This window comes from Tyto alba, unplaced genomic scaffold, assembly GCF_018691265.1.
Source record: "Tyto alba isolate M040663 unplaced genomic scaffold, T.alba_DEE_v4.0 Super-Scaffold_13, whole genome shotgun sequence".
NCBI lineage: Eukaryota > Metazoa > Chordata > Aves > Strigiformes > Tytonidae > Tyto > Tyto alba.
This window is the reverse complement of record NW_024881275.1, coordinates 29,203,749-29,221,780: the sequence shown is the minus strand read 5'-3', so window position 1 is coordinate 29,221,780 and position 18,032 is coordinate 29,203,749. Positions and strand designations below refer to the sequence as shown.

The 18,032-nt window shown below is 38.9% G+C and overlaps 1 protein-coding gene across 7 annotated transcripts in view; it reads left to right on the top strand.

Annotated features, from left to right (window-relative positions):
* PIP5K1B (phosphatidylinositol-4-phosphate 5-kinase type 1 beta) overlaps window positions 1-18,032 on the top strand; it is a 121,800-nt gene that overhangs the window by 91,993 nt on the left and 11,775 nt on the right. For all 7 annotated transcript variants that reach the window (XM_032983868.2, XM_042787969.1, XM_032983871.2 and 4 more), the window contains 2 exons: window positions 622-766; window positions 14,218-14,335. In XM_032983868.2, coding sequence (XP_032839759.1) covers window positions 622-766; window positions 14,218-14,335 — 263 coding nt within the window. The remainder of the gene's footprint in view (window positions 1-621; window positions 767-14,217; window positions 14,336-18,032) is intronic.

The window sequence follows — 18,032 nt, the reverse complement described above, 5'->3', positions numbered from 1 at the left end:
ATTGTTAGTCATATTTGGCAGAATGGGCCTGCAGGAGCAAGAGGATGTCAGAATCAAGGTTATAATATGATGTTGATCTTTCAGATTTCAGGGGGTCCTAAAAAAATTGTCCAGTCCAGGTAGTGGACTGAGGCCAGAGCCAAGCTATTACTTTCAGTGACTTTTAAACAAATATGTCACATGAAATGTTTTGAAGTTCAGTTAATTGTTTTCAGAGTCTTTTTGAAAAGATACAAACTTTGCCCCTTTCAGGGCTCAACTGTAACCAAGCTCAGAGGAGAAGCAGCCACCTAATCCCATGTGAAAACTGGTCCCTGGTAGTGTGAGACCAGTCCCAGGACTTAGAACAATTCATTAGATATTCATACCACTGTTTAATATTTTACCTTGGGTTTGCTCTGTATTCTGCTGAAGATACCAGCTAGCAGCTGAAATTCACCCTGTAATGCAAAAGAATGTGGGTATAGGCACATGAATATTACAGTCTTATAAATTTATATATTAAGAAGCTTCAAGAAGCTGTTCAGAGCACTGTGTGACTCCATATACTTGCATAAAGATACTTGGATTCAGTTTGAAATTAGTTTTTTTTAATATCGTTCTTTATTTTTGTGTATGCAGTACTAGGTTCACGCCACCAGCCAGATCTAGTGCCAAGCACTCCATCTCTGTTTGAAGCGACTTCCTTGGCAACCACAATTTCTTCTTCTTCCTTGAATGTAGATGAGCATTATCAGCGTGATCAACCTATGCTGTATTCTAGCAGGTAAAGGCTGTGTACATGGGGGAAGATTCCTCACTGTTTTGCTAAAAGTCTGACAGTGTGTGCAGTGAAAGGGGGCTCAGTGAAAGAAAAAGCAGAAGGGGCAAGTGTTTCTGTATCTCAGTCTTGAACATATCCGGTGAAGGAGAGGTGCCATAAGCCCAGAGGATTTCTTATGTGTTTGTATGTTATTCTATGGATTATGGTTGGGGTCACAAAATAGAAAACATAAACACAGCAAAAAGTTATAGTATACTTCAAATTTTTTGTCACGTTGTAAAGATAAACTGGCCGTTAAAATCTTGCTTAGGCCTTAGTCTGTGCCATAAACCAAACTACAGTAAGATCAGGGTAGGAAATGCTTGTTCTAACATGGCTGTAGCCTAAAACAGCTGCAGAAAAGTGTGATGTACTAGGAGAAGGGACCTACTTTCAAGTTGATCTTTATTCTGAATGTACAGTGCTGAATGGTCTGCTTTAAGTTCTTTCAAAATGACCATTTTCTGAAGTGAATTTCTATGAAACTGCACCCATAGGTGTGATTAAAACCTGTCGAATTTTAACCCAGGAAGGATAAAAACAGGAAAGTCTCAACAAAAGTTGTACGGATGCTTGTGAGCTAGCTTGAATGTGGTTTGAGTTGTGTTTGAATATGCTTTAGCAGTGACTGTCCAATACCATGCTTATGCCAGTAAGTCTTGCTGGGAGATTGTCTGTGTGTGTGCTTGCACTCCACCTTGTACATCTGAAGCGTGCTGTGCTGTGTCATCTTGCCTGCTTGCGGATCTCCATACCATGTGTTGTACTGCAGAATAACCATTTATTTGGTTTTGTCAATAAGGGGAACCACTGTAAACTCAAGTATCTTGACTTCTGTTTGGAATAATTTAGAATGCTGGACTACACAGTGTCTATAAATTTGGTAAGATTACTCATGTGCCAAAATGTAGTTCTTTACTTTAAACTGCATGTTGTCCAAAAAGATCAGGTTATTTTTAAAAGCAATCTTGAGGCAGTAGGATTTTACTTCCTATTAAAATTTGACCAACTGCATTTTCATAAGAAGTAAAATGACTTGCAGAGGTACTTGCTCAAAGTGATATTTGCAGCTTCCATTTTCATTAAGTTGAAATAAATCTCACTGATGTGGCATCTTCCATAGGTCTGATGTTTTGATATAAAAACTTGGAATGAGGTATGGTTTGGGGTGTTACAAAGATGAAGTTTTAATTACAGAACCATCACAAATTGTCCCAAAATGCATCTACACAAGCTTTAGAAAATAAAATTACTAATGAATACACAATAGTAGAAACAGAGCTCCTTCAATTAAACTGTCAGTCTTGTCCAGTTTGTGACAAAGTTAGCTGTCAGACTTCATTATTCTATGATATTTTACCAAGTTTTAGCTTTGCTAGAAATAAGGTTATAGAGTACTGCGGAGTTTTTATTTGCCTTAAGCATCACATAAAACTCCAGAACTACTTTGTATTAGCATCAGTCAACAAAGAAGAAGTGTGGAGTTGTCTGGATAAAGAGTTGAGATTTATTGCAAATAAAACATTTAAAATACTCTTTACTCTCCATAAATTAATTTTAGAGAAAATCTATGAGTAAGTCCAGATCTACACTTTGGTTGTAGTTTGGTTTAAACTTGTTTACTCTCCAGTTTTGTGATTCAGTCAATGAAATAACCTAAAATGTAGTACATGTTGTCAGTTATGCCATTACCCTGCACACCCTTATTTTACAAAATCAGATTGGCACTGTAGCATCTGCAGCCCAGGTTTGCATACCTTCAGTCCATCAGTACAACAGAACACAGTCTCTCATACGCAGACCTTGCACCAGCATTCACAGCTGGGTGGCTATCTCCATGTCTTGTGCCAAAACAAAAGACCTTGCCCCACGGCCAAGAGATCTGCCACAGTGACTGACCAGCTGACATCCTTGCTGATCCAGATGTATCCTCTCAGCCAGGGCCTGATGGCAATTTTTTCTCCTGACCAAGTACTGGTTCATGTCACAATCTCAGCATGTACAATTATCTTCCCTGTCATAGCTAGTGGCTTTGTTTTAGGATTTAAGAAAGCTGCTAAGCATGCTCAGTATGAAAGTAATTTCCCCGAGATGATTCTGGGCACTTTCAGTTTTGTAGGCACCTCTGCTTTCTGCATCAGTTCAGGGAGGTCCCTCCTTCTTGCTGGCACTAAACAATGTATCCAGCTGAAGTTTTTTTTATGTTTTTATGGTACATTGGAGAAACTTCAGTCCTCCTCCCCTAAGAAAAGCTGCCAGGGATATAAAACACCAAACGAGCCATGCTACAGTGATGCATTGAGTTGTAGATAGCATAGATTTGTTTTGCTGGAGTTCTGCTTTTGAGTACTACAAAATGTTGTGATGCAGGACTCATCACTTTGTCATTTGTCTCTAATAAACAGAAGGCCTGGAGTAGTCTTTGAAACAAAGCCTGAATGAATGATTTGTTTACAAATGTGAGCCTGCTTTTAGTCTTTAAATATACAATTGACTATGACATTCTGATTCACATTACTTAATAGAATTACAGGTTGCCATTCTCTTAGTCAGGCTTTTACCTCCTTCAGTACACAAATTTCCTTGTAACCAGTCAGAAATCTCTGGTTTAGGGTAATAAAGGGTGTTAATCCTACATACATAGTAATAATACAGTATCTGTACAGCTCCTTGGCTCGTATTAGTGCTAACAAGCAGTATGTGCCCATACCAGTGAGAAGACAGATGCTGTTATTTGCCTCATTAAGAAGAGAGCAGTAATACTTTTAAACATCTTGAAGCATACACTGTATTTTGGTTTTTTTTTGGAATTACCTCCGTTTCTGTTAACCATGGACGTAATCATTCTCCGAGGCAAGGGGAATAGAATTTTATATGAGAAGGGAGCTCAGCACCATCTCTCATTGAGGATGTTCAGCACTCGTAGTAGGAAGTGAGGAACCACTGCCAGTGTGGTTAAGCAGGTGGAGTTTGCTGGCTGAGCCAGAGTAGGCTCCCGAAGCTGTGTCATGTGAGGAGGGTTTAATGTAGACCTGGTTTGGTACAGATTAAAACTAGCATAACTAATTGGTAGGTAATGCAGAGCAGCATTTAGGGACTTGTGATTAAAGCAAAAAAGAGAGACGGAGCATCAGTCATAAACATACAAATTATTAGGAGTGATTTTCCAGACTGCTAGCTGATTGTTTTTCACCAAGTTATTCCTCAGTCCTTGAAGAGTTAGAGGAAACTTGAGGTGTTACACAGGCAACGTGAAGAGGAACTGTTAAAAGTAGTGAATGAATGAGTAGTGGGGAGGGGAAGATGGCTGTATTTTTCAGCACAAAAAGGAACCTCATCTAAAAAAAGGAAGTAAAAGGGAAAAAGTGGACAAATGTGACATATGTTATTCAGCAAATGTAGGCTTTCTTGTTTGTCAGAAGACAGCTGGTTTCTGTTCTATGAAGCTGTTTCTCAATCAAGTGGTTCTGATAAGCAATGTCAAGTATTCATCTAGTAAGAGAACAGAATTGACAATTAATTGCTTCTATTAAAATTTTCAAAGATTTTCCACTCCTCAAGTAGGTTTATATTCGGTGCAGAGATATTTTAGTATCTAAAAAGTCTGTTTTCCACTAGAATATATGTTCAATTTTGAGTCCAAATACACTTATTTGAAAGGGTTTGTTTGCTTTATCTTAGGAAATGTAATACTTACATATTATATCAGGGTTTATTTTTAGAGCAGAAGTCATAACATATTTTTCCTCCTTCACATAAAATCTTCCTAATAAGTACTGATGAATTAAATTAAAGTTAACAAATCTGAATATCCTGATCAGTATGAGTGTTGTCTCAGTTGACATTGTTTTTAAACTTGCGAAGAGCAGAAGGAGGTTAATGCCTTTTACAGGTGCTTCTGGAAATGTTTTAAACAGGAGTTTCAAGATATCACAGAAAGGCTCTTTGCAATGTATCTTTCAGCAGGTCTCATGGCTTCCAGTCACAAACACAGACAAAATCCTGTGATGCATAAAGGTGTACTTTGCCTCTCTGCCTTCAGAGCAGTGCTGAGATACTGCGGGGTTATATGAGGAGGACTGATGAATTCTGCTATGTTTGCGCCTAGGAAAACAGTCTATATTAAATCTAATTATTGCTTCACTTTATGAATTCTGTACCTCCTTTCTGTAAGATGTGTATGCAGTATGGACTTCTGCTTTCTCCTTCCTCTTCTTTCTGTTTTTCTGTATATTTTCCAATTGTTTATTTGCCTTATCCTATCATTGCTGTTTTTCGGTGCAGACCACTTGAAATGTTGGAAGGCATTGAGGGGTTGTGGGTTTTTTTTCTCTTGCACAGTCAAAACTTCCTGAAATATCCAAACTTTGAACTGAAATATCTCATGACTTGACATTATATCAAATAACTTTTTCAAAGGCAACTTAGAAAATAAAAGTAAAATCTTCTGCTCTTCTGCTGTTTTTTCAGCAGAAGGGATTTGTAGGTATTAGTTTTCCTGTTGTAAGGAATACTTAATAACACCTTTTGCCAGTCTGGTTTTCTATGTGTACAAACTTTTGTCAGTTAGGTTTAAATGTTCTGTCTGTCTACCCACCACCCTCAGCTTCCGAAGCTTAGACAGATTTATCTGAATCTGATTCAGAATAGATTAAATTCATAAAAGCTTCATGAAAATAAGCTAGTTGGAGGAACAAGACTTGAATGCTCTAATGCTAGGAACAGATTCACAGACACACTGGGGGAATACCCATGGGAAAGAAAAAAATTTTTTACTCTGATTGAAACAACATGTCATTGTGCCTTAAAGAAAAACAAGGCTTTCCCATTTTCTCCTGTGATCGAATTACTTTTGCTTCTTTTTTTATTTTTAATTAAGAACCAAGATAAAACAGACTGCTTTAGCAAGAGGAGGGCAACAGAACAGTTAAGCACACTCATGACTGATCATTACTGAATGGGAGAAAGTAACTAAAAATGGTCATTTTGCTTGGCTTTTCTTTCTTTTTTAAATCTAAAAATTAAGGATGAGAACTCAGTGCACTGTAGAAAGTGTACAAAACTTCTGTTCCACTGAAGTGTTCTGATACACTGGATATAGGCATTTCTCTTCTTCTCTCCTGTGCCCCCCTGCCCAATTTGTGTTTGACTTACCAGATGTCTGCATTAGAACTCTCAATCAATGCAGTAAGAATATAAAATAAGAATATAAAGCAAGTAAGAATATAAAATATAAGTATGCTGTTGCAGAAATTTGAACTTTTTTTGTCAACTGCTGGTAACTTATGTGTTGCTGTTAAGAGATTAATGATGAGATTTTTTTTTTCTTTTACTCTTTTATGCGGAAGTTCCATGTACATGTCAGTTTCAACTCAGTTATTTAATTTCAAAAAAAGGCTGTTATTTATAAATCTCACTGATATGCCGGTAAAAGCTATATTTTGTTTTATCTGAAGAGCTTTGTATTCTTTGAGCATACTGTCATTACTTTTTTTTTTCCCATTATAGGATTACAGCTGTAGTAGTTAATAACATATATAAATACTAATGCCTACTGTCTAAAAGTGCAAGAAACTTAGCAGAAAAGCAGATTGAAGAATACTGGTTTAAAGAGCGTATCGCTGCCATCCACAGTCCTGAAGGAGCATCAAAAAAGCATTGGTGGACAAGAGACTATTGTAGATTACATTTAATGTTACAGTTCAATAGTTTCTTCATGATATAGGCTGACATTAGAAGAAAACAATGCCATCTAAGTGAATAGAATTCTCCCCTCTCTGGTGGTGTTGGAAGTTAATATTTGGGTTTATTGTAGCTGGTTTTTGAAGTGTTTGTGGGATAACATGAGGGAATCTTTCTTGGCATGTAAATGCTTGTCCTGGAGACATATCAAAATATAAAATTTCAGTCTCTGGTTTCAAATGTGGAGTGTAATGCAAATCTGGATGATGCACCAGTTTTATTAATTTACTAAGGCATGTCTAAATTTCAGTGGTTTAAGCCTCACACATATACATGGTATGATGATCTCTATCTGAGGAGTTCATAGTCTTAAACAAGATTAATCTGAAATATCCTTTTCCTATTAGATTTCCACTGAAGTCTAGGCTGTAATATGAGTTACTTTCATAGACAGAGGAATAGTGAGTAATCCTGGAATTCAGGATAAACAGTTAAGTATTATCAGTCTTTACTATCAAGTACCAAGTGGTTAGTATCAGTACCAAGGGATCAGTGAGGCCTCTCGATTTCCTGAAAAAGAAATAGAATTCTTTCTCCATTTAAAGTTTTCTCAGCCATTTACACTTACAGTCATTGAGAGATTAGAGAATGCTTAATAATGTTTGAGTCTGGAAAAAAACAATTTAAAGTAGTTTGTGTGGATATAATGCTGCTCTGCTGATTATTATTTAAGCATTTGAAATGACTCTTAATATATTAAGTATTTTCTTTGTGTAGGTATTTAGATTCAATATTAAATAACCATACAGCAAGTAAGAATTCAGAACAGACATTAACTGCAGCAAAGCAAGGAGAGCTGACTGATTCTCAGATCTAAACTAAATTCCCCACTGATATTGTGAGGCTTGTGTATACAATAAAGACTAGAAACTCTAAATAGAAATAATTAGTAGAACTAGGAACTTCGTATCTTGACAGAGTATATTTGCCATTATTGGAAATTCTGAATAATTTTCAATTATTTAGCTGTGAAGGGTGGCAAGAAAGCGGGAACAAAGATAATTCTTTTAGAAGACCTAGCAGGAGTATTTCCCTAATGAAAGGTTGTTAAGATAGGCACATATATTGTAAAGCAGAGGTTCTGTCCCTGGAGCTGATCAGTGCTGTCCCAAAAGGCAAAGGCCAGTGTTCCTGACAGTGAAAGAAGGACCTAACAAACACCGAAGGACTAGTCCTGTGGATGGAAGTTCCTCAGTCTGCTTTGAGCAAGTGATCCACTGTGGTGTTTTGTAATTAGCCTTGAGTGACCCTTTAATTTCACCTATTCCTGCTCCAAGCCTATAGATATATCATTGATATGTAAAAGGTTTATAATTTTTTCAGAAAAGTAGCCTGTGTGATTTCATAGATGACTGTATTTCCTGTTACAAAAGTTCCTCCTCTCAAAACATCTCTAGAAAGAGCACAACTGCTATGTAGCTCAACAGGGTATTAATCATACATAAAAATTAATAGAAGAGAGAGCATTAAATAAATACATTACCCTGTTTACGTCATACCTGTTTAATATATTTTTTGCTCAAAGGTATTTTCTAGAAGTTTTTGATAAAAGTTCTGGTGAATAACAAGAGATGTCACCCCCTGCTTTCAAGTCTTTCCTCAGTTTCAGTGCTATATAGGTGGGCAGCCTCAAGGCAGAGTGAGAAGACTTTGCTCTGTTCCAAGGTTTATTTCAATTTCATGGCTGAGGAGCCCATCTTTTGGTAGAATGTTCACAAGTTGTCTCCACCCACTCGGAAAAATAAAAACTTCCTGAAAAATGGATGTTCTGTTTTCAGCAGGCCAATGCAGGACTGAGGTTCTGCTGGTACTTGTGATGTTATCTGATTTTACCACCAGGTAATTGGGATTAGCAAGTGTTAGGGAACAGACATTGGTAGCCCTGTGAAAGAATATTAGCTCAAGAATGTGTCCTTCACCATCAAATACACATACGACTTTTTTATGGATTTTTTTTTAATCTCACTTAAAAACAGCATATATCTGAAATATCTGCAAATATCTGAACAGCAAATATCCGAAAGCAGTGAGCCTTCCCATAATTTGCACCAAATTGCAGTATCATGAGATACACAATGTTGCTTCATACTTTGGTTCTCTATATTGTCCTCCCTTGAGACTTACTACCATATCGTAAGCCAGTCTGCAGAATTATCATAAATTTCATTAACATCACTTTAAAGAGTAAGTTAACATTTTCACATTTCCTAATTTGATGGGATTCTTTGCTTCCTTATGCTGGATGAATAGTGACATGATTTGCCACTGCAGACAGTGAGTTGTTTGGGTTTTTTCTTTTTGATACATTTAAAAAGCAGCTCCTTATGTTGCTGTGTGCTTTTTTGTAAAGATCTCTGTATAGGTACTGAAATAGGAATGCCTCTGTCTGTGCTTACTAAATTAATCAGCTCTGATCACATTCAGCTGTTGATGTCCTGCTTGCAGCACTTTTTCTTGTAATTGTTTTAAAAGCCTTAAAAAGATCATAAATACCTTTCTTCACAGAAAAATATAAGTTTTATAAATTATTTAGGCAGTGTTTCTGGAAACAACTTGGTTGTTTATAAGTAGAAAGAAAACCTATACTTTTTTTTTAACTTGAAATTTAAATTATTGTTCATTTAAATACACAGATGTGCATGTGAAACTCCGGTGGTAATTGTAGTTATTTAATACACGAGCAAATGTTTCCTTGGCTGAATTCATCCCTCAGTGTGCTGCTTTTCATTATTCCATACTCATCCTTGCAAGTCTAATTATACTACCTTAATTTTTTTTCTGGTGAGGAGGATCCAGAGCAGCTTCACAGCACAGATTTCAGGTGTAGATCCCTCCAAGTGTTGATAGAGATTGATGTGTATGTCTCAGTGAATTTGTCTGTTACTACTCAGTATTTTGTAATCTAGAGTTCCGAAATTCTGACTGCTGACACCATCACTTTTCAGCTGCATACATATGTCAGGTCTCATGATTTTAATTGTCACCTGCAAAGATGTATAGGTTTGTTGACCATTGTGAAATTGAGGCAATGTTTACTGATTCACGTATCGTGGTTTGACATTAGTTCGAGTGTAGTAGCACAGACCCTCTGTCAGACTCCTTCGCTTGAAGCAGCATTTAGAAGATCACTCAAATCTATTGTTTTCTCAGGTCTGAAGTTTTGCCATTTGTCAGCAGTGTTCGTGAAATATTAGAAGGGACTTTTACTATGTTTGACCTACTTTTTTTTTTCAGACATACATGTAATTTATAATGATGAAATGCAAGGTTGGGTTTACGTGGTAAACATTAGACTAATTAATGCATTTAGTTCAACAGGTCCTTAGATACCTGTTGTCCCTGTTCACATTTATATGTATGCAGGACAGATTTTCTGCAACAGTTGGTATTGAGTTGTACCTTAGAACAATAATTTTACTGCTCATTTATCATAAAAGACATTTTTCTGACTTCTATACGCCGAGATTTTAAAGATGAAAAATCATGATGCAATGAGCTGATATTTTTTTCAAAAGCTTATATAAGAATTTTCAAACACACTGGACATTGCATATGCACTGCTATTTAGGGGATAAATATTCTGTGGGATATGCTACATGAAAGCATATTTGACATCCAAAAATAGTCATAGGCATCAAAGCCTATTTTTATTATAACTCTTCACAACAAGGGAGACTCAGTGGCTCATTCTAATTTATGGCTGTTGTATTTTGGCACTATCTGAAAGAAGCTAATAATCACATTCCTATAAGAGCTGTTCTTCACACTGCAGGGAAAAAAAAAAAAAAACAAAACCAAAAACAAATAAGCAAATAAAACCAAAATACAGCTCTTAGACTTCTGCTTTGATCAGTTGTTACTACCTGGCACTGTTTCTGCCATTCTTCAAAGGCTGTGCAATGACCTGGGAAGAAGACTGAAGAGTTCTACCTGTCCTGCAGACTGTCTTGCAAGTAGACACATTATGATGAGACATATTTGTTTTTCCATTAAGAAAACTGAAGTCTTTTATTTCTAAAACTGTCACTTCAGTTTATTGTAAGTAAAATATGAAGGACAGAAATAGTAAGAAAAATCTGGGAGGGTTTGAAAGACATCAGTATTTTGATTTTTTTTTTTTAATTACTATTTTATTTTATTATTATTACTTTAGATAATCCTGCATGGTTATGCTAGTTCCTTGACAAAGAGTAATATTTTTCATTTATTCCTTAGAAACTTAATGTGATCTTAAATATATCATCCTTAGAATAAAATGTATAAAAGTTATGTTGTTCTACAAATCTGCAGAAAATCAGTCTGATTTAATTGTTCCTATTGAAGATCTTGTGCCCAACACACGATTTTTCATATTTGTAAGTAGCAATCTCTAACTATCTTAAATTCTCTGAGCTATTTTGCATGAGGATTTTTTTGCATCTCATGTCTAAGAGAGTGTTTTCAAAGGACTGCAGGAAATGAAGATTTTATTTTATTTTCTACTCGAGGAGAACTTGAGCCTGATTTTTGATTAAATGTGTTGAAATGTGCTGATTTAGAAGGTCAAAGTATGGCTTTCCTCCTCGCTTCAGCATAAGGACAAAATATTTAGTGCTTCTTAAAATAGGATCCACATTAACACTAAGGATGAGACCCTAAAAAAAAAAAAAAAAAAGCTTATTGCTTTTCCCCTTTTTCACATGAAAACTGGAAATCTTGTTCTTATGCATATCTTCACGTAGTTCATAGCCACTTAGCCGGTTGGGATGCACATTCTTCATGCTGTCATTGCGAGGCAGGACAACAAAAAAAATGATTGCGTATTCTGCCATGAAAATGATTTCTAACTGTAACTCAGGTGTTACTACATTATTGCACATAAGCACTATCAGCTCCTGGCAAAAGCGGTTGCTTGCATACTGACACCATCATGGGCTCCATATGTAAATTAACATGGAAGTGACTTGGAATTTGTCCTTCCTCCTTTATACACGTTACAGATTAGCTTCCCAAAGCGGGCAGTTTGTGTTCTTTTAAATAGAGAAAAACCTGCAGTTATTGTACTTAAGGTATATGAAGGAAACCTCTCTGTCTTGCAACAGTTTTCCTATGCTTCTCCTTTTAATAAACAATTCTCCATGCAGGAAGTAAGCCTTACTTGCACAGCTTATCTCTAACTATTCAGTGTGAAAGTCACAGAAGCAAGGGGGTTGCTATCTGCAAATAACTTGTGGATTTTTCATTGTAAGAAAAAAAACGGACTGGCGTCTATTTTGCTTCATTCTCTTCTTTCATGCCTGATTTTGTTTAAGGGACATTAGTCACTGATGGTTTTCTGTATGTGAGATTATTATACCTTTGTGCTTTCTTCTGCTCCTTTCCTCCATTTTCTTTCTGTATGTTAGTACCAATATTTTATATTCTATTTGTTTCTATATATTAACCTGTTTTTTAGGAGTGTCATGACTAAATAACAAAATTGTGTCATTTATAGGAGCTTCTCTTTGACTTCTCCTAATGTGCTGGGGCTTTTTTCAACCCTCATTTTCTGCCTGACTGTATAGTGTATTTCTGTAACATGTAGGAAAAATAAAAGAGGCACACTCCAAAGGGGAGATGGCATTGTCTTTTTCCTATGTTACAGGTAAAACCAGTAGTTTAACAATCCCAAGACTGAGTGCTGAGCTCACATTGCTATTGTTTGCTATCCACATTAGGCTGTGAAGCAACATAGATTATAATTTAACAAACTAAGAGCAAAAGCAGCATAGCGCCTTCTAATGAAAAAGTAGGGAAGAGATGGAGGAAAGTGTCACAGTAAGCCAGTGTACTAAACTGAAATAATAGGAGGACTGAGTCTTCTGATACATGAAGGATATAAAATAATATGGCACTGGCATGAATTGCAGCATCCTCACCTCATCTTGACTACAGGTTCCAGAGGTTTTCTGAATGTGAAAGAAGTTAAAAATAACAGCAGTAAAGGTAACAGTGATGTGGCCTGATATGTATATGAAAGGAATAACTATTTCAGGTTTTTTTGCTTTTAAACCCAACCTGAAGCAGGAATGAAAGCCACGTGTGCACCACATCCTGCCCAACTTACTTTTGCTTTACAGTTAGTAATGCAGAACGCTATTTTCCAGAAGGAAGGGCTAACCACTGGGTTTGCATATTTTTATAGCAGTAGTAGCTGCTCACTGCACATTAGTCTTGTGTCACGTGGATTTCATATATGAGCCTTCTCACATTCAGAGACTTGAACAGTGCACCAGCAGAAATCAAAATTCTGCAAGCAAAAGTGACTCTCACCCCCACCTCCCCTTCTGACGAGTAGTATCTTTCATGCCAGAGCTTATTTTGTGGGACATGATAAAACATAGTCTAACTTTTGGCAACAGCCCATTTGTTCCTTTCTAGTCTCCGGTCTGCCCTCCCCACTTTAGTAAAATGAACCATTGGCAGAAAACTGATGTGACTGAAATGTTGCTCAGCAGAATACAAGTAATGGGTGTGAGAAAAATGCTAGTAAGTCAGTGGCAGCTGCGTCACCCTTGGGACAAAAGAAATAGTCTTGCTATTGAAAAGATGCCTAATAATCTATATAAGAAAAGGAACATTGTAATGTGGAAGATGTAATGCTGTACACTTAATACTAATATGACCTGAGGGTGACTGATGATTCATTATTTTGTTGAGCATTTTAATTTGTTTTCTAGTTTGCATGCTAGCTTTGCCTTTTCTGAAATTATACCCAATCTGAAACTTAAACTACAAAGTAGTTACTGCAAAGGGAGGCGGAAATTAAGTCATTTCTGGACTGATGTTTGTAACCGTGTTTTCATACCCAGTTATAATGAAGAATTCTTTGCTTTTCACCTTGTGTGTAAATCAGTAAGAACTTTTAAAATACATCTCTGTGAAACTGACAGTTGAGTTTTCAAGGCAGCCTGGAATCTGCTAGTTTCTGGCAGCTCTGACAGGAGATAATGGGCACCTAACTCCATTAAAACACCTTTGAAAGTTTCAGCTTTGTGGTTTCAAGTGAGTTTACAAAACAAAACAAGATTCTTGTGCAGATGCATTTGCAGTTTCACATTCTTTATGGATAGCAGGAGAACAAAAAATCGAATCTATGCATGAAATAATACAGTGCACCTGCTGTGTAAATACCGCTTCCTTGCAGAGCTGTAGTAATTACAGTACACTCTTTTCTTCTCCCACTTTCCCTTATGAACTGTTGGCTACACGTGATCCTGTACCTATATGAGAAAGTCCTATGCTACTCTGACTAATTACTGATTCTTTTTTCCCTACCTTTAATTAAGAAATGCTGCCAAAATTTATACCATGTGTAATGTCAAAGTAACTTATTTTGAAATTAATGAAATTACCCCATGTTTACGTGACATAGTTTCATTCTTTTAGTAAACATTACAGTTCAGGAACAGTATTACTTCTCGATAAAATTTTAGTTAATGCAAAAATAGAAACTGTGGTTTGTGTACGTTAGTCAAATATGAGCTGCCAATTATCTAGCCATTATAAACACATCTATATTTGTCTGTTTACATTCCCTCTTTTCAAGTGTTTGAAGCTTTTATGTTTAAGAGAGAAACGTAGTTTTTTAAGCTATGACTGAGCTCTCTGTAACTTGTATTTTTGGTTGACTGTAGTCTCCCTTCTCTTTGCAGTAAAGGGTTGCCTTCGAGTTCAACCTTCACTTTAGAAGACAGTGCCATCTATTTGACTTCAGAACAGAGCACACTGGAAATGGAAAATGATAATGCTTCAGTTTTGGATGTATACTTAGTAAGTTGTCAAACTGCATCTGATAGGCTTTTTCCCCTGTAATTCCTTTGACTCAGGCTCAGTAAGTGATTAAAATACATACTTAACTTCAAGATTTAGAGTTTCATTGAGGTATTTCTTATATGAGATGTATGCTTAAGTACCTTGCCAAAGCAAATCCTTAAAGAATCTATGTGTCTAATAACTATTGTGTTAATAATGAAGTATGCCAAAATGCCTTTCAGTTTTTCTCTAATGGTAGGGGATTTTTTCCTATTATTTGTTTTCAATAAAACAGGGGGAAAGAAAAAGAGAAAAAAGAAAAGAAAAATCTTTCCTCTTCATGTTGAATATTCCATGACATAGAAATTAAATTTTCTCGGAGAGGAAAGTCCTGCTGAAGGGAGAGGCCACAGTGCAGGGCTCAGGCTGCAGGAATCGCCCAGACCCTTCTCCTGGGGCAGGGACAGGCGGCAGAGCTGCCCACAAAAGCTGTGCCCAGGCAGAGGCCCTCCTGCAGAGGTGCTGGGCTGTGGGAGGCGGTGGGGGGGCTGCGTAGCATCAGGGAGGCTGAGGAGGAGTTAGGAAGCTGGTTCCAAGTGCATCTGCAGTGGGCCCACAGCCCACATCCAAAGAGGCAAACACTCCCCCACCAGCAAACATGGAAGGGAGAGGGGCCAATAACGCAGAAGAATGGAAGCTTGCAATGGCAAGGGCCTGCAGGAGGAAGAGACTTTCCCAGAAGCCTGAGGTGCCCCTGCAGAACCACTTCACCGCTCTGCGGACTGAAGAGGAAAGACCCATTTCATCAGGAGAAACGCTGGAGCTGAGTAAGGCAGCTTGGTTGGTTCCTTGTATAACAAGCATCACAACTAATAAAAGGCAGTGGGTGGTAGTAGTAGGTGACTCTCTTCTGAGAGGTACAGGGGCCATCTGCCAACCTGACACACTCTAGAGAGGTGTGTTGTTTGCCAGGGGCTCATATCAGGGGTGTCACCGAGAGACAGCCAAGCCTCATACAGTCCACTGACTGTTACCTGCTGCTGTTGTTTCACGTGGGCACCAGTGATACAGCCAGGAGCAGTCAGAGGAGTATCAAGGATTACTGAGCCCTGGGAGTGGCAGTAAGGGACTCTGGAGTGCAGGTAGTTTTTCCATCAATCCTCCCAGTCAAAAGGAAGGGGTTTGAAAGGACCAGCTGAATCTGGCAAATCAACAATTGGTTACAGAACTGGTACCATAGCCAGGGGTTTGGCTACTTAGACCATGGGACTTGCTTTGAGCAACCTGTTCTACTGCGGGCTGGTGGGTCCACCTGTCAGAGAAGGGGAAGAGCATCTTTGGTCATAGGCTTGCCAAGCTGGTGAAGAGGTCTTTAAACAAAAATTGCCCACAGAGGGGAACCTCAATCCATCCCACTCCTGCCAGCTTGATGCCAGTGTCAGCAATAGGTGCCCAGAGCCTGGAGAGGGGTCACAGGTCAGCAGAAGAGCACCTGAAGAGCAGCACAGAGGAATTCCAGCCAGCAAGTCAGCTTCATCTGGGGACCCAACTTAAATGCCTCTATGCAAATGCACATTGCATGGGGAATAAATAAAAGGAGGTAGAGACATGCGCACGCCTGCAGCACTACAATCTTACTGGTATCACGGAGACATGGTGGGATGACTCCTGTGACTGGAGTGTTGGCACAGAATGATACACACTCTTTAGAAATGACAGACAGGGGAGATGAGGAGGGGGTGTCACCCTCTATGTCATTGACTGGCTGGAGTGCAGGGACCTCCACCTGGGGATGGATGGGGAGCTGACCAAGACCTTGTGGGTAAGGATTAAAGGGAGGGCAGGAACAGAAGATGTTATAGTGGGGGTCTGCTACAGGCCACCCAACCAGGAAGACCAAGCAGATGAGGTCCTCTATAGACAGCTAGGAGCAGCTTCACATTCACAAGCCCTGGTCTTCATGGGGGATTTCAACCACCCCAGTATCTGTTGGAGGGACAACACAGCAGGGCAGTAGCAATTCAGGAGGTTCCTGGAATGCACTGATAGTAACTTCCTTCTCTAGGCGATAGAGGAGAGGTGCTATGCTGGACCTTGTTCTCACCAACAAGGAGGGACTGGTGGGAAGTGTGAAGCTCAAGGGCAGCCTTGTCCACATGGTGGAATTCAAGATCCTTTGGGGCAGTGAAGAGGGTGCACAGCAAGCTCACTACCCTGGACTTCACGAGAGCAGACTTTGGCCTCTTCAGGGATCTGCTTGGCAGAGTCCCATGTGATAAAGCCTTGGAGGGAGGAGGGGCCCAAGAAAGCTGGTTAGTATTCAAGGATCACCTCCTCCAAGATCAGGAGCAATGCATCCTGACAAAGAGGAAGGCAGGTAAAGACACCGGAAGGCCTGCATGGATAAACAAGTTGCTCCTGGACAAGCTCAAACACAAAAAGGAAGCCTACAGAAGGTGGAAGCAAGGACAGATAACCTGGGAGGAATACAGAGAAATCGTCTGAACAGCCAGGGATCAGATTAGAAAGGTCAAAGACCAAAGAATTAAATCTGTCCAGGGACATCAAGAGCAACAAGAAAAGCTTCTATAGTTATGTTGATGAGAAAAGGAAGTCTAGGGGAAACATGGGCCGTCTCTGGAAAAAGGAGGAAGATCTAATTACCTGGGATATGGAGAAGTCTGAGGCACTCTGATTTTTTTCACCTCTCTCTTCACTGGATAGTGCTCCAGCCATACTATCCAAAAAGGTAAAGGCCAGAACTCAGAGAATGAAGAACCACTCACTGTAGGAGAAGATCAGGTTCAAGACTGTCTGAGGAACCTGAAGGTGCACATGTCCATGGGACCTGATGAGATGCATCTGTGGGTCCTGAGGTAACTGGTGGATGAAGTGACGAAGCTACAATCCATCATATTTGAGAAGGCGTGGCAGTCAAGTGAAGTTCCTGCTGACTGAAAAGGGGAAACATAACCTCCATTTTTTAAAAAAAAAAAGTAAAAAAGGAAGAACCAGGGAACTACAGGCAGTCAGCCTCACCTCTGCGCCTGGCAAGATCATGGAGCAGATCCTCCTGGAAACTATTCTAGGGTACACGGAAAATAAGGAGGTGATTGGTGACAGCCAACATGGCTTCACTAAAGGCAAATCATGCCTGACATTTTTGGTGGCCTTCTATGACTGGGATACAGTGTTGGTGGATAAGGAAAGAGCAACCAATGTAATCTACCTGGACCTGGGCAGAGTATTAGACACTGCCCCACACAACATCCTTATCTCAGAATTGGAGAGACATGGATTGATGGATGGACCACTCAGTGGATAAGGAATTAGCTGGATGGTCTCATTCAGAGTTGTGGACAGTGGCTCAATGTCTGAGTGGAGAGTAATAATGAGTGGTGTTCCTCAGGGGTCAGTATTGGGACCAGTGCTGTTTAACATCTTTGTTGTGGGCATGGACAGTGGGATTGAGTGTACCCTCAGCAAGTTTGCCAATGACACCAAGCTATATGGTGTGGTTGATATGCTAGAGGGAAGGATGCCATCCAGAGGGACCTTAACAGGCTTGAGAGGTGGGCCCGTGGAAACCTTGTGAAGTTCAACAAGGCCAAGTACAATGTTCTGCACACGGGTTGGGGCAATCCCAAGCACAAATACAGGCTGGGCAATGAGTGGATTGAGAGCAGCCCTGTGGAGAAGAACTTGGGGGGTATTA